Consider the following 23,328-nt stretch of genomic DNA (forward strand, 5'->3'; position numbering starts at 1 on the left):
CGCATCGCAGGATCATCAGTGTTAGTCAGAACGGACAACACAACAAGCATGTTTTACATCAACAAGCAGGGAGGAACAAGATCCCTCTCCCTCTCAAGAGAAGCTCAGTCTCTTTGGAACTGGCTTACACTGAACAACGTCCGCCTCAGGGCGGAGCACCTGGCTGGGGTCAACAACGCTCTAGCGGACTCTCTCAGCAGGACGGACGACAACTGCCACGTGTGGGAACTCAACCAGACCATACTCGAGGGCATCTTCCAACGATGGGGTCGGCCGATCCTAGACTTGTTTGCCACCAATCTGAACGCCAAATGCCAGTTTTACGCCAGTCGATATCCACTCCCGGGGTCGTGGGAAAATGCTCTTTTGATGAGATGGTCTGGGATCTTTGCATACGCTTTTCCCCCCATTCCACTGATTCCCAATCTCCTCAGGAAAATGAAGGCCGAATGCTGCAGGATCATTCTCATAGCCCCCAAGTGGCCCAGGCAGTACTGGTACACGGAGCTCCTACTCCGGTCAGTAGCCAATCCAGTCCGCCTGCCTTGCAACCACAATCTTCTAACGAAGAATCAGGGTCTCATCCTACATCCCGAACCAACTTCGCTACAATTGCATGCTTGGCTCCTGAGTACAGAGAGTTTCACAATATGAACATTGATCAAGAATGTAGACTTATATTATCTAAGGCACGAGCAGAGAGTACGAACAAGACATACAAACTCAAGGGGAAGAGATTCTGTGTTTGGTGCTCTCAGAACAATTTTCACCCATTTCAAATTAACCCTGAGCAAATTCTTTCTTACCTGCTCTCTCTCTCCAAAGCTGGTCTTTCCCATGCATCAGTCAAGATTCACCTAGCAGCTATAGCCTCTTACAGGCGATCGGCTGACAGGCCATCTATCGGCTCATCCAGAGTCATCAAACAGTTTATGAAAGGGCTTTTCCGCACTTTTCCTCCGGTGCGATTACCTTCGCCAGAGTGGCATCTTAATATTGTCCTTTCCCAGCTCATGAAAGCTGCTTTTGAGCCCATTCATAGGGCGGAGCTCAAGTACATCACTTGGAAAGTGTCAACCTTGCTCGCTCTCACCTCTCCCAGGAGTCAGTGATATACAGGCGTTCACTACTAAAGAACCCTTTTTAGTTTTCTCTGAAGACTTCGTTATGCTCCGAACCAATCCCAAATACATCCCCAAGGTTCCATCTTCGTTCCACCTCAATGAACCCGTTATTCTATGAACCTTTTTTCCAAACCCTACTACGATCGCAGAGAAAACTCTACACTCTTTGGACATCAAACGATGCCTACAATTTTATCTTCAAAGTACCAAACACATCAGAAAATCAGACTAACTCCTAGTATCTTATTCTCTTGGATGACAGGGAACAGGAGTAACCAAGGCCACTATAGCCCGATGGATTTCTTCGACAATCCAGTTTTGTCACACCAAGGCAGGAAGACCGTTGACTAGGCGCCCGAGAGCCCACTCCACAAGAGCAGTCTCCACATCGGCTGCTTTGTTTCAAGGTATTGCCCTTGATAAAATATGCCAGGCTGCGACATGGAAAACTACGCAATCCTTTACGCAGCACTATTGTTTGGAGTCATCACAAAGAACCGACTCTCTAGTAGGACAAGCTGTTCTACGCCATCTCTTTCATTAAGGTGAGACCTTTCCTTAGTTATAGAAAAATGGTTTGAAATGCAGGTAACCATGTTTTTCTATTATGCTTCCATGTGAATATGTGATGTGTATGTATGTATGTATTTATTTATATATATATATATATACATGTACATACGTATATGTGTATGTATATATATATATATATATAATTTTTATATCAGCATTTACAGCATAAAATTCAGTATATGTGTACATGTACTTAAAAGTATCTATGTTCCTTCGAAACTCACGATGAGAAATGTATGAGTTAACTATTTATATTGGAGATAGAGGGTCTTCATGCTCGCACCCTCCATCCACGTTGGATATAATGTTTATCAACCATACTGCTGTCTATTCAGATTCAAGCATGTGAATTTATGAAAGATCCAATACTGGATAAGAAAACAAGTTACTTACCTGTAACTACAGTTATCCAGTATTGGTATCTTTCATAAATTCACATGCGACCCACCCTCCTCCCCTTTGATGCTCGCATTTCCTCTCAGGTTATAATTTTTCACTCTCGTGCTTGAAAATCTGAGGAAGGGAGCTTCTCTGGAGAAGGTTCTAGAGGGTACTGGTGCCTGATTGGACAGCAGGCAGGTTTGGGTCCTTTCACAAAAGGACATGGATAGGCTATGTGAGCAATTGCTGGCTCCATTATAGCCTATGCCAAAAAAAATATATATTTGTTAATTATTGCTATTTATGTACCGTGGGACTCCCACTTCGACGACGGGGATGATTCAAGCATGTGAATTTATGAAAGATACCAATACTGGATAACTGTAGTTACAGGTAAGTAACTTGTTTTCTTATAGGGTGTTGGCCACTGTTGCCGCCGTGTGCGGCCTTGGTTGGATTAACGTATAGTAATGAAAATGAAGTTAAAAAAACCACATCGAAATTCACTGAGCAAACCAAGGGTTACAGAGATGTTATAGTTAGGCTCACATTTTAAACATACAAAACCTTAGAAATTCGCCAGTTATAGTTGGTTACCTCAACTAACTATAACTCGTGCCGTAAGTTAACTATACCTCTTGCCCTCGCCATGCCCGGCTAATTACCCACAAATTATGGCACCGATGACGTCTTTGATAAGATCATTGAGAATATCAATGAAAATTTGCAGTAAACTATTTGACAAGAAAACTGTGCATGGCGGGGGTACGAGTTATAATTACCGTAGGGCACGAGTTATAGTTAGTTTAGGTAACTATAACAGGCAAATTTCTAATATATCTATCTATCTATCTATATATATATGTGTGTATATATATATATATGTGTGTGTGTGTGTGTGTGTGTGTGTGTGTGTGTGTGTGTATGTCTATATATATATATATATATATATATATATATATATATATATATATATATGTGTGTGTGTATATGTATCCTTTCTGCTTCATAGGTCCATGTCTCTATATAAGCAACATATATATGGACACATTAATGTCTTTACATCTATATCTGTGTGTATGGGTGTCTGGGCATGTATCTTTCCAGACATTCCCATTTAGCCATCGTTTGTCATGCCTATGGCAAACCTTTTGTGTCTTCTGTCGACTGGCTCTGTTTCTCGCAGTTCTGTTACACCTCTCCTCAGGTTTCCCCCTTGGTTGTTCCTGGAGATGAACATTCTGTTTTAGTTACTCTCCCTTGCAGCGTTAAGCTTCCTGCTTCTTGCAGGTTTTGCCTATGCATCCTGGTGGAAGCAGCATATATGCATTGCTTTCCTTTTTTCATATCCTCTAGGGTTACCCCTTGATGGGTGTACCATTCCTATTGTCTCAGTGACTGTTTGGGCGCTTCTGCACCCTACTCATTCAGCTCCTACTTTGGGGCACTTCGTGTTATTTTTTTGTTTTTGTTTTCTACCAACAGATTCATTTTCATTGCCATATGCTCTGCCTTCTATGGCGTTTCATATTTTCTTAACATATTCTATGGGTCGTCCACTGCTCTTCTGGTGAGATGAATGCTTCTTCTCACCTTTGTCTCTCTCACGCCCGGTCTTCTACTCCTTTAGTTAGACCGGTTGTTTATTGCAAGTCTTGAGTAGGATGTGTTCGCAGACCCTCCTCTTGGGTTGATATTGCTTTGGTTTCTAATTCTAAGGGATGGAATATGCGGTTAGTTGTCTCTATCAGATGAAGAAGTAACTTACCTTCGGTAACGCCTTATCTGGTAGAGACCTAGAATAGCCGTGGATTTCCTACCGACCCACCAATCCTCCCCGTTCTGTGAACCGTTTTATCTTAATTCAGTCTTGCTTTATTGGCATTCTATTGCCATGCTTTTCAATTTAGTAGTTGTAAATCAAATTTACATCAACCTCTCTTGTTCATACACTGTTCCATTGCCAGTTTCTATACTGGCTCTGCGTTGTTGTGCAGATTATAGTCAGAGAAGAAACTGACATCAGCGCGTTGGAGGAGGGATAATATGGACTCTGTTGACTTCGTATCTGGAGGATGATGTCTATATGGAGTCGCATAACTCCCTCTACCGCCTCGCAGAGGTACTGCTGAAGATATTTTCCTGATCCAGTCTGCCGCCTGGGGAGAATTCTAAGGTAAGGAATCTGCGGCTTGTGGTGTTACCAAAGGTAAGTATCTTGTTCAGCTGGGCTGAAGGCAAAAAAACTAAGCAAGAGAAGGGAAATCGCAACGCCACATTGAGTCAAAATTAAGCAAATAGGAGGGGAGTGTTTTCTCCCTCCTAAATAAAGGCAGCCAATCTGAAAATAAGAACCCTGACCCACCCTTCTAAGAAAACTGTTAAAAAGAAAGGCTTAGAGACAATGGTGAGGAGTTAAAGATTTGTCGGCAGCTAAATATGGAAATAATGTAAATGCTGAATTAGAAAAGTAGTTACTATTCATACTTCTTTGATTGTTCTTATTTTACCCCAAAATGCTGCAGGCCTTTATTCATTTCCCATTAAATACCAAGGTGCCTTCTAATGTAAGCTATTGGATTTTCTTTCTATGTATTATGTTGTGACTGTGAGCTACATAACATACTAGCCTCAAGACTGAGAACTTATATGTCAAACATAAAAATAACGTGATATAGAAATGACGTGTACGATGAAAACATTAAACACCTTATAACGCAATTGCATAGAATGCAGTCCATGACAAAATCAGCTAATATGGTGGTCACAGTTTCAAATCTGTCAAGTGAAAGTTAAAGATCTTTTGGGGGGGCATAGCCATGATTCTATAATGCCATAGCTAGTGTCATATTTTTTGCCACACCCCACAACAGTCTGCCCTATATGTATCTGTCAGAATCCATAAGTAAACCTCGTTGAGCCCTCTGCTTCTCACTAAACACATTCTAAATATGATTTACCCCATTGACCAATTGCACTGCACCAGGTAAGGGGTGGACCTTTTTTTATTTAATGTTGGTAAAAACTACCGTTTTGTCTTTCAGAGGATGTTAAGCAAGTTTTTGGTCAGACCACAATCCATCAGCACATTCCATTCAACTGGGATTCTGAATTTGTACAGCTGCACTTTGGAAAAGACAGAAAACGTTCTTTGCCCTATGCCGAGTTTACTCAATTTCTGTTGGTAAGTCTGGTAACAATCACAAAATAATCTGTATCACCCTAATATGTGTTTAAGTGGTGTCCTAAAATTATTACAGGGATAATGAAAACATTCCTTTAGAATCACTTGTTGAGAAAAGGAGTTCAAGTCCTGATGTACTAAGAGTTCTCTCGCAAAAAGTGGTAACACATTGCGCACTAAAGTTCTGTGAGTAGGTCAGATTTTGCGAACTCACCTAATGTGCTGTTAGATCGGTTTGCAAAATCACCTTTTGCATGGGGGTCTCAGAACAACTTGCTTAATGAACATTATGCAACATCAGACAGGTTTCATTTTGTGACCCCCTGTAATTGGCTACAAAAATAGGGATGAGCATGGGACGGCTGATCTCTCTCCCAGTCTTACATCCCCAAACGGTAAAACGTTTTTTTTTTTTCTTTTTCATAAAGTAGCCTGAGTTCCCTAAAGGAACCGATGCTGCTTAAAAATACTAACTTTTGTGTTTGGGAAAACATCAGGAAAAGCAGGCAGTGCATCTCTAGGATCACTGCTACTACTCCTTACGATGCAAACTTGATTCCCAAAGGGGAAGGGTTGCCAAGGAGACGGCTTCCCCTTTGTGAATTAGTTACCTCCTTGATTAAGGAATTAGTAACTGGTCAGTGGTTTGTGATGGGAATTGCAGTGGCAAACCACTGACACAAATCGGAATTTAGCAGGAACGCTATTTCCAAGTTGTGATTAGGTGAGGGTCGCAAAACCAGTTTTAACGTCGGAAAACCCTTTCTGACTCGTAAAATGTTTTAGTATGCTACAAAAAGGAATTTTGTGGCCCATTGTTTTTTACGAATCATAGGGTTTAAGATTGCACAATCCTTCAGTAAATCTGACCAGACATGTTCTGCAGTATTAGTAGCTCTTTGCATAACTTAGAAGGATGTAACTTAGATTGAAGTGTGATGGTCTTCTAGACTGTGGAACTGTTTTAACTCTGTATAAAAGTCTGAACTTTCTCCGCAGTGTAACAGTTCAGGAATTGCTTAGCAGCAGTATACATTATGTAAATAGTTTTCATAACTAATAGTCTGCTTCCAATATTTTTACATAATATTTAAGAAGTTGTCTAGTGTTGAGAAAAAATTAATGTTAGTTTCCAGCATAAACTTGTGGTTTATCTTCTGGGTACCACTCCCTCCTCAATTCTGGCTTGACAGCGGAGTGGTCTGCACACATATTGTTACCAGCTTTTTGCTCTGCCTAGAGAAGTATTACACCTTGAAATTAGTGTCTGTTTTTTCATTCCACCTCATATGAAGTGTTTGCATTACAACGCACAAGGGACTATTTCTAAAAATATACTCAATATGTATTCAGTTTTTTTATCCATAATTATATTGTGTACAGAAAGCAATCTACTTCTGTTTTTTCCACTGCAATACACTTTTTTTAATTTATTTTGTCATGACTCTAGTGAATGGCACTGCCACCATCACCGTTCCTACCTCTGTTACCACCACATGTACCTCCATTATCATTACCACTACCACCGCCATTAACACCAGCGTAAATATTGCCACCACTGCTTCTTCCATTACCACCATTATCATCCCCTCTTATACCACCACACTATTTGTACAGGCCTATGTTTGCATGCTTTACCACATGAAAGGTAGCCCTGTTGGCTTTTCTAATGGTTGTTTTTTCTGTAATTTCTGCAGCTCCTTGACAATGACAATCAATGAGACAAAGGAGTAATATTGGAAAATTCAATTCTCTTTCTGAAAAACTGTAGTTGTGCTATAGAAGTGCTTCTTTTCATCTAAACCTTTTAAATATACACATCCTAAATAGTGATTTTAGTAATTATCAACTTCATCTGATTTATAATAGTTTGTTGTGAAACATCTTCAGTTCTTGCAGGCTGTGGTTATCTATATTTTCTAAGGGGGGGTGCTTTGAATTTTAATTCAGGTTTTGTATGACCAAAATGCAATCAGGAGATGTTGAGTTAGATGCCACTACCTTAGATAGCTGGCTTTGCCGCAATGTGAACAAGTTAGCTCCCACTCACTATATGTAAATTCTGCATAAGTGGACCTTCAGCAACCTGGTTTGCAGAAACAATTGCAGCTGGAAAAAACTATGTAAAAGAGCTGAGAGACATTGGCACGAGTGCAACAATCAGGAGGATAAAGTTATCTACTGGGCGTCCTTAAGGAAATATCATGCTTCAATGAAGATGGCAAAGAAAGTTTTCTTTGATGACAGAATTGAGGCTGTAGGAAACCAAGAAGCGTTTAGGACTGTAAAAAACAATTTTTCCTGCTGTTTGCTTCAGAAGTTTGACACCTTCCTTAGAATGGTCTGAAAAACTAGCTACTTTTTCCATGCTAAGTTTCTCAAAACCCAAACTAATATGTCACAGATTCTCTGAATGACATGATCATAACTCCTTTTGATAAAGTAATAGGGGATGCAGAATGTTACTTGTCTGCTTTTAATCTTATCCCCCTGGAGCACACTATAGCTGCTATTCATGGCTTTAAATCAGGTTCGCTGTCTTATCCGTCCCTCATTGATTTGTTGATTTTGGAAGTAGATGTGATCAACCCATTGATGAATAAACTATTTAATTACTCACTTGCCACTGCTGTTATACTTTTAGTGTGGAAGGAGGCAAAAATACTTCTTCTGAAAAAAAAACCTCGGCTGATCCTGATATGCTGGCTAACTATAGGCCTATATCTTTACCTCCTGCATGGTTGAAATTGTTAGAGAAATTTGTAAACCACCAGCGCTCATACTACGGGGAGTCCAGTGATCTCCTTCAGCCCAGTCAATTGGGTTGTAGACCTAACCCGACTACAGAAACAGCTTTTCTATAGGTGACCGAGCTAATCAAATGCATTCTAGATAACGGCGACAAGGCTGTGCTGTTACTGTTAGATCTTTTAGCAGCCTTTGACACTGCCACATTCTATGCTCCTCCACAGTTTACAGGTCATTGCGTTAGAAGGCCTAGCAGTGAGGTGGATGGATTCTTTTGTAGGGAAAATAAGTCATCAGGTACCAGGACCTTAACAGTAGGGGTACCACAAATCTCTGCCCTAAGTCTCACACTGTTTAACATTTATCTGACTCCTTTAGCACATCTTTTATAATCCTTTGGCACAAAGATAATCTCTTACCCTGAGAACATGCAAGTGCTCTTCTCCTTTAATAAAGGCAAGGGAAATGCTCTTGACTTTATTAAGCCTGGTCTGGCTGCAGTTTTCTCCTGTGTGTGTCAAAATCAGCTGATGTGCAATGCAGATAAGCCTGATGTCCTCCTCTTTATCCTTGATTGTCATTTTGATTGGCCCTCTTGCTGGCCTGAAAGTGCACCTCTCCCTTGCCCCCTCAATGCGAAGTGGTTAAGAACTTGGGGGTTAAGTTTGATAACCAGCTCTCTTTTCAGCCTCATGTCTTGGCACTGGTGGGGGCTTGCTTTGGCCTCCTCTGTCTACTACAAAAAAATATGTATTTCGTCTCCTACCAGCCAGGAAACCTGTGATTCAGGCCTTCATCACCTCGAGGTTGTATTATGCTAGTATTCTATATTTGGGCTTGCCAGATTACTTTATTAATGTGCTCCGGGTTGTACAAATGTGGCCAAACAGTAGCTTTTCTATCAACCTCGGAGAACTAGGATCTCCTCACATCTCCATTCTCTGCACTGGCTTCCAGTGAAGAAACATATTTTTTTCAAGACACTTGTACTTCATTTTAGAACCTTACATCTTGTAGGCCCTTGATATCTTGCAGCAAGAATTAATTTTTTCTCTCCCTCAAGGGAGCTTTGCTCTTCTAATCTGGCGTAGGCAATGGAACCGCAGATCAATCATTCCAGGATAGGTGGCCGCTCCTTCCTCTTTCTGGGGCCCTCTGCCTAAACTTCCCCATTACCTTTGCCTTGTAAGGCCTGAACAGATGTTTAAGATGAATCTCAGGCTTAATTTCCTGCCTGTAAATACTAGAACTGGGGCACTCCTTGGAACATATCTGTGCAGTATCAATCTATGCTCATCATCATATTCAAAATGAATGTGTACATATACAAAAGAAGACAAACAACATCTTAGAAGACTGAAATAATGACACATCATAAAACGTTGCACAATACAGTTACGTAAAATTAAACTATGCTTGGCACAACTGATTGTGCATTGTATTGACTAGGACTAAAATATTCGGTGCACAGGGTATGTGCCAGTGGTTCAAGTTAAGGATGTAATCCCTACCCACTCCATGTATTGATTGAGTACTAATTTTCCAGGTGGACCAGTTTAGTTTGCTTTCATAGAAGTTCATGTGTTTTTCTACTTGTCATACTGGGCAATTGCGATTCCAGTATTTTAATTTAAAGTTAATTTTTTTAAACACTTCTTCCCATGTGGGAAAAACTGTTTGTCTTTAATAAAGTACAGTTAGCTTAACTCATTCAATAGCTTGTTGTTAGCGCATCCATGTTTTAAATGGTTTACTTCATTTTATTACATTGTTCAAACACCTTTTGCTTTTGTAGTATTCACTGGTGAACTGGTGTGCACATTTCCTTTGATTGTAGATTATTACTGTAGGCAAAGAAAACAATACATATTTGTATTTGATTTTGTACATTAAGTAATCCGTTAGTGGTTAATTAACAATCCTCTTTCTGATTGGCTGAATAAGCGACCTCACAATGTTTTCCTTCTGCACGTAAGAGCTTGTCATTGGAGAAGGTAGATATATAAAGGTGTTCAGTATGATTGCTTAGTTCCTGGATCCCAGACTGTGTGCTTGTAAGTAGGTTAGGGATGTTCGGGTGCACAGGGTGACTAAATGTTCAATCTTCAATGAAGATCCTTGTGATGGAGAACTAAGATTACAAATCCCTCATGGGAGTTTCATTGACGGACAAGTATAAGTAGCATAGTACATACACTGAAGAGAGTAGTAAACTGATTACTATAAAACAGGGGTACAAAGAGCACCAGAATAATAGATAAATGGCCACAGATATTGCAGAAAAATCTTCTGTAGGGATGCTTAACCTACACAGGTGTCATACTTGGAGTCTGAATCAAGACAATAATGTCTTGGAAAAGCATTTATAGACCCATGGATGACTGTATAGCAACAGTCCAGATCAGAATGCATCTCAGGGGGCTGTAATATAGTTTTGTTTTCTCTTGAGTAATGAGTTTTGATCCACAATGTAGAGGTTTATTAGCTTTCTGGTATCGTAAAACGATTCCAGGTATTATCTTTCTAGGGATGAACTCTTGGACCATGGCTAAACATTGGCATAGAGACCCTTGGTTGGTTTCCTAAGGTCTTTGGTTGTTTATCAAGCTAGTATTGTCGGATTATCCTAGTGTATAACATGTGCACCAGTCTCTTATTTGGGATAAAAAGGGGTTTTGAAGAAAGGTAGGAGATAGTATATTATGTTCAGCAAGGAAAGCTGCAGCTATTGAGCTAAAAAGACTAGATGTGATCTTGAACTCTATTTGTATGTAATGAACGTAAGGTTCCTGAAAAAAGCCTGTATCTCACAATGCAACATCATGAAGTGGTACTAATCAAGAAAGTATCCTTCCAATAAAGTTGTAAGGAGGCATAATGTCTTGGTTCAAACAGTGGAACCGTAGGTTTCTAAGAAGTTTTTGAATTAAGGTATTCTGAAAAAGTAAGTTTCTGAAGGACTCTCTTGAAAATTGTTACTGCTGCAAGATATACCTTGGGAATTGCAGACTTGGTTTTGTCAGATAATCAGATAAAGTGGAATTTGAAGAAATATTCCTTGGCACTCAGTGGGAATGAAGTTTATCATATGTAGCCAAAGCCACCAAAACCAGCTATCTCTTGCTTCAAGCGTTTGATACATAAACAGGACTCCACTATATGTCAGTACCATATTTTGGGTAATGGCAACTTCTGCATTTTCCATAATTTAGAATCAGCAGAAGAGTGATATGAAGTGCTAACACTACATTTATCCCTACATTGTATCATACAAAGTAAAGAAACCTAATCAAAAAGTTGTTTAATAGTTTTTGCAGCACCGTCATAACCAGAAATTGAAACAAGTGTAAAAACATTGTCGGAATAGAGTGAAATGCCTTGTAGAGCACACAGATTGAAAAAGAATGCACTGTATTCCCAGACGATCTTTCAAAGTTTGGAATAATCTGAAAACCACTGCAGTGTATTTAATTAAAGTTGGAAGGATAATGTGGTCTGTATATACTCGGCAATTTCACAAAGAGTTGGAATGTTTGCACTTGTGTTCAAAGATCTTAATAAATTGTTGGGTACACACAAATATTGGCAGCTGGGAGTGCACTTTTAGGATATTCCTATCATTCCCCATAGTTCACAGAGGCCAGTAGCTAGATCTCTCAGTACCCTTTAGTCTCTGCAACTTCTCTCCACCAATTAGGCTGTGCACAGAAATATGGAAGTGGGGCAAAAAAGAGATAACTGGTCCTTGTGGCATGAGATCTGCTAGCACTTTCTTCTCATTATGGAGGAAGCAGTTACATGTAAACTAGGAACAGGTAAGGCTTGAACGTATAAACAGTGGATTAACATAGAATCATATACAAGGATGTGGAACACTGATATAGAATTCTACTGTACTATAACTAGCCTTTTCTCATGGACCGGGTGTCACCTGGAAATTGTCACTGTTGATGCTGCTCATGCGGGACAGCTCTTATCACAATTTTTATACTGAAATCCTTATAGGCTTGCATGAATCATGAAGCTGCACCATACAAAGTGCATAAATTATCTGATTACTGATAGCCATAGGGTTAAGATAAGTTGTAAGTAGGTACTAGGTTCGCAATCCACCCACTCCCCCTTGCTCCGTTCTTACTAGCTGCTCTTCACCTTTCCTCTTTATGTTTTGACGAAGAGCAATGGGTTTTAAAGGTTCTTGGGACATGCTTCAGATTCATTGGGAGACTAGGGTAATGGAAGTGACACCACAGAAACAATAATATTTATTTCCTGTGAGCAGGTAAATAACAGAAATATTCATATTTCAAATTCCATTGGCACATTTTACATTTTTATTTTTTGAGGTGAATCACCCTGTTGAAATCTGTAATTGGTTGGTGGATTGAGGGTCTCTTTTCTATCTGAAAATATTAAAATTGTAATGCTATTGCTTGTTCAAAAGGAATGGTGACTCATTGCTCTTTAGGGAACTGGTGTGGACATTTATATCAAGCTCTCTGAAGACTCAAGGCTAGTGCTTTTTCTATTTTGAAATAGTCCCAACTCTAATTTCCAGAAAACTAAGGATTTGTGTTTTAAACTTTGGGTGGGGGAAGAGGAGAAATTATAAGTAATATCTCTCCATTTAATAGGTGTACTGAAAGAGATCAGAAGTTTTGGATTTAATTATTGCATATTCCCAACATAAGCATGAATTTTAAAGGATAATCTACTTTTTGCATATAACGATGGCCGCAACCACAATTCATTTATCTGATGATCTATTTCATTGCACATTTTTAATTATGGAACTGAAGAAGTGTCACTTTGAAGAGTGTCTTCCTACTTTGGGCATAGATCACATTTGATTAAGCTGGTCCGTTCTGCCTGTCCTATAACTTGTCGATAATACTGGCAGGCAAGGCTCGACTCAGTTCTGTTTGCTAGTCCTTAAATTTGTAGATAATAGTAGCAGCCACGGCTCTGCCAAGGTAACTGCTTGCTTTCAGAACAAGGAAGATTGATCTGTAGCTAACTCTTCTGTATGGAATCAATAGAAAACCTGACTGAAAAGTTGTGAGAAAGATTGTCCCCCCCTAATGCTATTCTCTGTAACAGCTTCAAGAGGGCCCTTAGAAGCATCCATACAAATAAATTATGAGTGATCTCTGGCGCTTCCTTAGTAGCTTGAAACAAACTCAAGACCTACCTATGAGCGACTCCATGTGGTGCCTGTTCGAATATCATTTGTTACCGCACATGCATGTATCATGAATGTCTTTAGGACGCATGTAATACAATTTTTTGATCTTTGTATTACAATGAGATTCCTTATCAGTCAGCTATTGGTGATAAACCCCTAGTACTAACAATCTCCGGTCCTCCCCCCATATTTATTTTGGTGTCGTGTGATTCCTTTCAATTGGGAATGCTTTAGTGTAATCCCCGAGAAATCATTTACAATCGGCCAGAAAATTTGTATGGTAGATTGCTCAGGTGCCTCCCCCCTAAGCAACCCCTGACATATCCAGAACAGCCCAATAAATCTAACTGCTTGAAACCACAAGTAGTTCTTGGCACAGGGGTTCTGTTCCTGCCTCGCTAGGTGAAAGTGAAAAGGTGCTGCTGGAGCTGTTCAGAAACCAGTGTTAATCAGGGTCCCATTGTGACCTTTATGCAGCTTTCCATTCCACTTCCAGATGTTGCCCTGGGCCTAGCAAGCAGTTCTAAGTTACATGAACACCAGCCATGTATATATATGTTCGATGGCATCTGTCGCCGTAGATACGCATGTTTTGCAATAGCCGGAGTGTTACAAGTTGTTTTTCTTCGAAGAAGTCTTTCGAGTCACGGGACCGAGTGACTCCTCCTTTTGTCTCCATTGCGCATGGGCGTCGACTCCATCTTCGATTGTTTTTTTTCTGCCATCGGGTTCGGATGTGTTCCTGTCGCTCCGAGTTTCGGAACGGAAAAATAGCTAATTTCAGAAGATTTTCGTCGGTATTGTTGCGTTCGGGGTCGGCGTAGTTAGATTCAACACCGTGTCTAAGATCGAAGAGCTCCGGTGCCCTTCGGGGTAATTTTTTCGATCCCCCGTCGGGGCCTGGTCGGCCCGACCGCGTGCAGAAGAACGCCGATGGAACGGACCCCGTTCCGTTTCTGTCCCGAATGCCACAATAAATACCCCTATACAGACCAACACTTGGTCTGCAACCTGTGCCTGTCACATGAGCACAGCGAAGACACCTGCGAGGCCTGTCGTGCGTTCCGGTCCCGAAAAACTCTCCGAGACTGTCGAGCCAGAAGACTTCAGATGGCGTCCGCGCCGACAGCCCACCGGGAGTTCGAGGAACAAGAAGAGGAGGGATCCTTTTCGATCCAAGAATCGGACTCCGAAGGATTCGACGATACACAAACCGTGAGTAGGACGTCGAAAACCACTCAAAAGAAGATTTACAAGGCCCAGGGGACGCCACTGCCATCAGGCCATGGCTCGACCCATAAATTCGGTGACCGACCGTCGGCACCGAAAAAGGCCCAAACAGTGCCGAGATCGTCCGACTCCGGTCGAGACACCGGCACGCAGTCTTCTCGGGACCGAGAAAGTGCTGGAGACAAGCATCGACACCGAGATACCGGTGTAGACACGGCTCGACGCCGAGACAGCGGCACCGAAGAAGATCGACGCCGAGAGGTTTCGGCCCCGAAAAAGAAAAAAGTCACCTCGGAGCCGAAAAAAGATGCAGACAGGGTTTTGGTGCCAAAACAAACTGCAACCGACCCAGTTTCAGGCTCTTATACAGAAGAGCACTCGCTAACCTCCCAAATGCAAAAGCATAGGTTTGAGGAAGAACTACACTCAACGGATGTAGACCATACGCAAAAGTGTATTTTCATACATCAGGGGACAGGAAAAATAAGCACCCTTCCCCCTATTAGAAGAAAGAGAAGATTGGAGTTCCAAACTGAACAAACACCACAAACAAAAGTGGTGAAGAAAGTTACCCCACCACCCTCTCCTCCACCTGTGATTAACGTCTCACCAGCACAAACTCCATCACATTCCCCAGCTCACACCACCATGAGCCAGGGTGACCAAGATCAAGACGCATGGGACTTATACGACGCCCCAGTGTCAGATAACAGTCCGGAGGCATACCCTACGAAGCCATCTCCACCAGAGGACAGCACTGCGTATTCTCAAGTGGTGGCTAGAGCAGCACAATTTCACAATGTAAGCCTCCACTCAGAACAGGTCGAGGATGACTTTTTATTCAACACACTCTCCTCCACCCACAGCTCCTACCAAAGCCTGCCTATGCTCCCTGGTATGCTCAGGCACGCAAAATAAATCTTTAAGGAGCCGGTCAAAAGTAGGGCAATCACACCAAGAGTGGAAAAAAAGTATAAGGCGCCTCCTACAGACCCGGCTTTCATCACTACACAGCTGCCACCAGACTCTGTCGTTGTAGGAGCAGCTAGGAAAAGGGCCAACTCCCACACATCTGGAGATGCACCACCCCCAGATAAAGAAAGCCGCAAGTTCGATGCAGCTGGTAAGAGTCGCAGCACAAGCTGCAAACCAGTGGCGCATCGCTAACTCCCAGGCACTACTTGCGCGCTATGACAGAGCCCATTGGGATGAGATGCAACATCTCATTGACCATCTGCCCAAGGACCTACAAAATAGGGCAAAACAAGTGGTTGAGGAGGGACAGACCATTTCCAACAACCAAATCCGCTCCTCCGTGGACGCTGCAGATACAGCTGCACGGACAATTAATACATCCGTAACTATCAGAAGGCATGCATGGCTCCGAACGTCTGGATTTAAACCAGAGATTCAGCAAGCAGTTCTCAATATGCCTTTTAACGAAAAAGAACTGTTCGGTCCAGAAGTGGACACAGCGATTGAGAAACTCAAAAAAGACACGGACACTGCTAAAGCCATGGGCGCACTCTACTCCCCGCAGAGCAGAGGGAATTACAGCACATTCCGTAAAACACCCTTTAGAGGGGGGTTTCGGGGTCAAAGCACACAAGCCAGCACCTCACAGGCAACACCGTCCAGTTACCAGGGACAGTACAGAGGAGGTTTTCGGGGACAATATAGAGGAGGGCAATTCCCTAGGAATAGAGGAAAATTTCAAAGCCCCAAAACCCCTACTACTAAGCAGTGACTCACATGTCACTCACCCCCTCCACACAACACCAGTGGGGGGAAGAATAAGTCATTATTACAAAGCATGGGAGGAAATCACTACAGACACCTGGGTTCTAGCAATTATCCAACATGGTTATTGCATAGAATTTCTACAATTCCCTCCAAACATACCACCAAAAGCACAAAATTTGACAAAACATCATTCCAATCTCCTGGAGATAGAAGTGCAGGCACTATTGCAAAAGAATGCAATCGAATTAGTGCCAAACACACAAATAAACACAGGAGTTTACTCACTGTACTTTCTGATTCCAAAGAAGGATAAAACGCTGAGACCAATCCTAGACCTCAGAATAGTGAACACATTCATCAAATCAGACCACTTTCACATGGTCACACTACAAGAAGTATTACCATTGCTAAAACTACACGACTACATGTCAACTTTAGACCTCAAAGACGCGTATTTCCATATACCAATACACCCATCGCACAGGAAATACCTAAGGTTTGTATTCAAAGGAATACATTACCAATTCAAGGTACTGCCTTTCGGATTAACAACCGCACCAAGAGTCTTTACCAAATGTCTAGCGGTAGTCGCTGCACACATCAGAAGGCAGCAAATACATGTGTTCCCATATCTAGACGACTGGCTAATCAAGGCCCATTCGTTAATAGAGTGCTCAAATCACACAAATCAGATCATACAAACCCTCTTCAAACTAGGGTTCACCGTCAACTTCACGAAATCCAACATTCTGCCGTGCAAGGTACAACAATACTTAGGAGCCATAATAGACACAACAAAAGGAGTAGCCACTCCAAGTCCCCAAAGAATTCAAAATTTCAACACCATCATACAACGCATGTATCCAACACAAAAGATACAAGCAAAGATGATATTACAACTCCTAGGCATGATGTCTTCATGCATAGCCATTGTCCCAAACGCAAGACTGCACATGAGGCCCTTACAACAGTGCCTAGCATCACAGTGGTCTCAAGCACAGGGTCATCTTCTAGATCTGGTGTTAATAGACCGCCAAACTTACCTCTCGCTTCTGTGGTGGAACAACATAAATTTAAACAAGGGGCGGCCTTTCCAAGACCCAGTGCCACAATACGTAATAACAGATGCTTCCATGACAGGGTGGGGAGCACACCTCGATCAACACAGCATACAAGGACAATGGAACGTACATCAAACAAAACTGCATATAAATCACCTAGAACTACTAGCAGTTTTTCAAGCACTAAAAGCTTTCCAACCAATAATAGTTCACAAATACATTCTCGTCAAGACAGACAACATGACAACAATGTATTATCTAAACAAGCAAGGGGGGACACACTCCACGCAGTTAAGCCTGCTAGCACAAAAAATTTGGCGTTGGGCAATTCACAACCAAATTCGCCTAATAGCACAATTTATACCAGGGATCCAAAATCAACTCGCAGACAACCTCTCTCGAGATCACCAACAGGTCCACGAATGGGAAATTCACCCCCAAATTCTGAACACCTATTTCAAACTCTGGGGAACACCTCAAATAGACTTGTTTGCGACGAAGGAGAACGCAAAATGCCAAAACTTCGCATCCAGATACCCACACAAACAGTCCCTAGGCAATGCCCTATGGATGAACTGGTCAGGGATATTTGCTTACGCTTTTCCTCCTCTCCCTCTCCTTCCTTACCTGGTAAACAAACTCAGTCAAAACAAACTCAAACTCATATTGATAGCACCAACTTGGGCAAGGCAACCCTGGTACACAACGCTGCTAGACCTATCAGTAGTACCCTACATCAAATTGCCCAACAGGCCAGATCTGTTGACACAACACAACCAAAAGATCAGACACCCAGATCCAGCATCGCTGAATCTAGCAATCTGGCTCCTGAGATCCTAGAATTCGGGCACTTACAACTTACCCAAGAATGTATGGAAGTCATAAAGCAAGCCAGAAGGCCATCCACCAGGCACTGCTATGCAAGTAAATGGAAGAGGTTTGTTTGCTACTGCCATATTAATCAAATACAACCTTTACACACAACTCCAGAACATGTAGTGGGCTACTTGCTTCACTTACAAAAATCTAACCTGGCTTTCTCTTCCATTAAAATACACCTTGCAGCAATATCTGCATACCTGCAGACTACCTATTCAACTTCCCTATATAAGATACCAGTCATTAAAGCATTCATGGGAGGGCCTTAGGAGAATTATACCACCAAGAACACCACCTGTTCCTTCATGGAACCTAAATGTTGTCTTAACTAGACTTATGGGTCCACCTTTTGAACCCATGCACTCCTGCGAAATACAGTTCCTAACCTGGAAGGTTGCATTTCTCATCGCCATTACTTCCCTAAGAAGAGTAAGCGAGATTCAGGCGTTTATAATACAAGAACCTTTTATACAACTACACAAGAATAAGGTCGTCCTAAGGACTAATCCTAAATTTTTGCCAAAGGTCATTTCACGTTCCATCTAAATCAAACAGTGGAACTTCCAGTGTTCTTTCCACAGCCAGATACCGTAGCTGAAAGGGCACTACATACATTAGATGTCAAAAGAGCATTAATGTATTACATTGACAGAACAAAGAACATCAGAAAGACTAAACAACTATTTATTGCATTTCAAAAACCTCATGCAGGAAACCCAATATCAAAACAAGGTATAGCCAGATGGATAGTTAAATGCATCCAAATCTGCTACCTTAAAGCTAAACGACAGCTGCCCATTACACCAAGGGCACACTCAACCAGAAAGAAAGGTGCTACCATGGCCTTTCTAGGAAACATCCCAATGCAAGAAATATGTAAGGCAGCCACATGGTCTACGCCTCACACATTCACCAAGCACTACTGTGTAGATGTGTTATCCGCACAACAAGCCACAGTAGGTCAAGCTGTATTAAGAACATTATTTCAAACTACTTCCACTCCTACAGGCTGAGCCACCGCTTTTGGGGAGATAACTGCTTACTAGTCTATGCAAAACATGCGTATCTACGGCGACAGATGCCATCGAACTGAAAATGTCACTTACCCAGTGTACATCTGTTCGTGGCATCAGTCGCTGTAGATTCGCATGTGCCCACCCGCCTCCCCGGGAGCCTGTAGCAGTTTGGAAGTTACCTTCAACTATTTGTATATGTATCATCTCAACCTTAAATAGGTACATACTTAGTCACTCCATTGCATGGGCACTATTACTACAATTCAACTCCTACCTCACCCTCTGCGGGGAAAAACAATCGAAGATGGAGTCGACGCCCATGCGCAATGGAGACAAAAGGAGGAGTCACTCGGTCCCGTGACTCGAAAGACTTCTTCGAAGAAAAACAACTTGTAACACTCCGGCTATTGCAAAACATGCGAATCTACAGCGACTGATGCCACGAACAGATGTACACTGGGTAAGTGACATTTTCATTTCCCATTGGAATTAATGAGGCAGACCAACGGTATCTTATTTGTATTTTAGTATGTCTGGACATGGGATCCTGTCCTTCTGCTCTGAAATGGTGAAAGGTGCAAGGATTGAGTGGCTGAAATAGGGCTGTAGCTAACCAAGGCCTCAAATAGCTAGTGAGGCTCCATAGTGAAGTTGGGTTTTTTTCTATGAGAAAATGTATTTAATTTAGGGACCAAATTCATAGCATCAGCTAACTGCTGACCTGTATGTTTGTGTATATTGTGCAAGTAATCACGGTCTACAGCTACCACACAAGCAAATATGGATGTGTAGATTTGCTCATGTGAAAATCAGTTGAGCGTTTACAAGTTCACTTTCCTTCCAACCACTTTTGACCCAACCTTGGAAGAACTTCTACCCTTCTCAAGACTAAATTCCCAACCTTTCTCGGTATGGGAAAATATTAGAGAAGAGCTCGTAAAAATATTTAACACGTGTATTTTAACAGGTTTGCACAAACTCAAAGGCATTCCAGCCCTAGAACTATTGCTTACTTCTTTTTCGAGCCCCAGAAATGTAGATCTGCAGGTGGCAAAATAAGGAAATGGCTATAGTATGGCTTGAAATTGCTAGTAGTTAAGCCCTACTATAGTTTTAGCCCTGGCATAATCAGGGATCCTATTATCTGAAATGAGATTGCTGGCATAATTTGTTACAGCATTACATGGCACCAAAAGAATAAGTAGATTTAGGAAGCAACCTGTCCATGGATAAGTAGACATTGTGTTAAATTCCACACCCCTGAATTGTTTCAAACTTGTGTAGAGCTAAATGGATGGAACATTTTCTCATGAAAGACTTGGGAAAATATTGAATATTGCTGTTTTGTTGTGTGATTGATTTTTATTGGATGATGCCTTTTCAACGTAATGTGTTCTGTTGCCTTTGGTGAATCAGAATGCAGTATGAACTTTATTATACTGATGACCAATTAAGTTTGGTCAGAGATCCCTCCTCATTTCTGAAGATGAGAATCTGAGCCCCTTTTCCTGTACCCTGTGTGCTGTGCCCCTATGAGAGGTATCCTTCCCTCTGCTTTGCCTTTCTGAGACTTGGAGGTATTCTTTAACTTCTACAGAAGACTCCTGATCGAGCTTCTGTAATGCCAATGCTTTCCCTTTTTACCTATGTTTTGTCCCCCTTAGCTAGTAGTTTGTTGCCGGAGATTACCATTTTCCAAAAAATGTTCTTGTTGTCTTTTTCCCCTCGTTTTCCGCCCCACAATATCTTTCCCTGATTTGGAAAATTGTAGTGTTACCCTGTGCCCAGCAAACTTTGTAACTATTGATTTGATTGACTGATGCTTGCTAACCCTGAGCAATGAATAATTTCTCTATCACAAATAATATTTCTAATGCTTTGCAGTATTCTGCTTGAAGTATAGTGTTATTAATGTTTGTCTGCCTTAACTTAGTCACCTTGGACTGCCCTTGGTGATTCTGTATCTATATACCTTGGTCTTGCAAATTGTCTACATGACTTGGAGCTTGTGTTTGTAATAAATCCCTTAACTTTATTCCTGACTGGAGTTTTCCTTTCATGGCCACATTGATTATGGTGTATAACATAATTGGGTTTGTACTGAAATTGAGTTAGTTGGTCTACCACACACCATGCTGGTTCCAAAGATCACTTTTACCATGCCTTAAAACGTCTCTGAGTGGTAAAACCACATGGCCTGCCTTAGCAATCTGATTTGGGCCAGACACAGTTAACAGTGCTACCTTCTTCTCACAAAACGTTCTTGGCTCCTTATTCCTCTCAGTCCTCTTTTGATGGTCTATGACCTTTTCTGTGATCCAGCAATAATGTGGCTGGACAGTCCTAGGAACGGCTTTCAAAGCCAGGAGCTGAGAGATATTTTCTGTAAATGGTGCCCAGGAACTATTGGCACATAGAGCGTGGTGCCCTCTGGACGTAGAAAACCGGGTAGCGTGATTGAGTTCTTTCTTAAGCACTTTGATTGGTCGTGATGCATGCTACTAAGCACCCTTTGCCGGGCTAGCCCCGGATATCTGCATCATGCTTTTTATGTTGGAGGTGTTAGTGCATCCCCTTGTATAAATGCTCCGTTGAATACACAATAAATTCATTGTGAAGACTGGTGTGAATTAAATCCACTTTTGATTTTTACTTTCACCTAAAAATATGCACGGGAATAAGGTTTTCTATTGAGTTATAAACTATACTCTGCATGGTATACAGTCACAAATTAAAAAATTTCATTATTGGTCTAATGTTCATACAGCTATTTTTTTAATCAGTACTCATAGGAGTCAGTGAGGACACATCTGAATAACGTGGTGTCCCTCTGGAACTGCTGTTTTTTAAATGTTAATTTTGTTGGCATTCACTAGAGGCTAGCTTCCCTAGGGGTTTAAGACTAGAATCAACTTAAATACGTCACCAATCTGTTTACGAAACACCCTTAAACACCCTTAAAAGACTTATGGGATTAATTCATTCCGATGGAACATAATTCGAAGGATGCTTTAAAACAACTAGCCCAAATTACCACATCTAAAAGCTCTTCCACCATGTAGGATGGAGTGTGGCGGCAGTCATTTGGTTCTACTGACCGTTTTTATTTATGGTAGAGTTAGTATGTTATCACAGTGGTTACGTTACGCTCCATTACCACTGCTAGAAAGTGTGTATCCAGAGCAATGTTGCTTGTAGTGCAGCTGGAGCTCTCTCTTGTAATTCTTTCACGCCTTTCTCTCTCCCTGTCTTCCTTGTTGCCTCTCACGTCTAGGGGGTGCAAAAATTCCACTTGTGCAAATTTCCACCCGCTATGTGGCCAGGTAATGCTTTCTTCTCTCTACATGCCCAGATGTCCCTTCCTGCTCCAGGACTGCTTTAATGTATTGAATTTGCATTCTTACCGTTCTGTCTGGATGAACTAACACTAGCTACTTAATGTACATGATTGAAAAATCAAAAACGTACCGTACTCGAAAATACCATAATAATTAATATAATTTACATTGTTTGCTCTGTGCAGGGTAAATTCTTATGATTTGATATTCCCTGTAAACGGTTATTGATAAATGGACTCTAAATAGGCACGTTTTGGCTGATCTTTGAGGAGTCCCACAGGTCGCTTTAAAAAAAATATGCTGGATTTCTGTTTAAATGAATGGGTTTTGTTTGCTTATTCATTGGACATAAATTAAGACATGGTGTGTCTTTTGAGTCCTATCATTGACACATATCCCTTTTAGATTATCCCTATTTAAATTTTAGCAAGATCTTGTTTCTGTAGGACTATACATGTTTGTTTTACATAATAAATCACATATACTCAGTTATTCTTATGTCTTTGCATGCGATTTTCATTAGACTTCCTCTAGATTCATTTTTGAATTAACATAGTATTTTTGTCAGTCTTTCTTTCGCATTATTGTTTTTATTTTATTCAAATGTGTCAAAGAATGGTCTAGCATTAAACTACCGCATGGGCTGTCGTCATTTGACACTCTTGTCATATGTCTACAATTACCCTTATAGATATAGATTTTTAAAAATTTTTTTTTTTTTTTTTTTTTTAAAGATCTCGCCTACCACACAGCTTTTGAAAGTGTGGTAGACGAAAGCCTTTTCTGGGCCATACCAAAAAGTCACAGTGTGCTTATTCGGTGTCTTTGTCACTCATTTGCTTGCTTCTTAATTTATTTGCTTTCCT

General features: G+C 41.3%; 1 protein-coding gene across 1 annotated transcript in view; it reads left to right on the top strand.

The window, feature by feature from the left end:
- Nucleotides 1–23,328, top strand: part of SLC25A13 (solute carrier family 25 member 13) — a 587,939-nt gene that overhangs the window by 141,510 nt on the left and 423,101 nt on the right. Inside the window, exon 5 of the mRNA XM_069211738.1 lies at nucleotides 5,123–5,262. Coding sequence (XP_069067839.1) covers nucleotides 5,123–5,262 — 140 coding nt within the window. The remainder of the gene's footprint in view (nucleotides 1–5,122; nucleotides 5,263–23,328) is intronic.

The sequence above is a fragment of the Pleurodeles waltl genome, chromosome 10, assembly GCF_031143425.1.
Source record: "Pleurodeles waltl isolate 20211129_DDA chromosome 10, aPleWal1.hap1.20221129, whole genome shotgun sequence".
NCBI lineage: Eukaryota > Metazoa > Chordata > Amphibia > Caudata > Salamandridae > Pleurodeles > Pleurodeles waltl.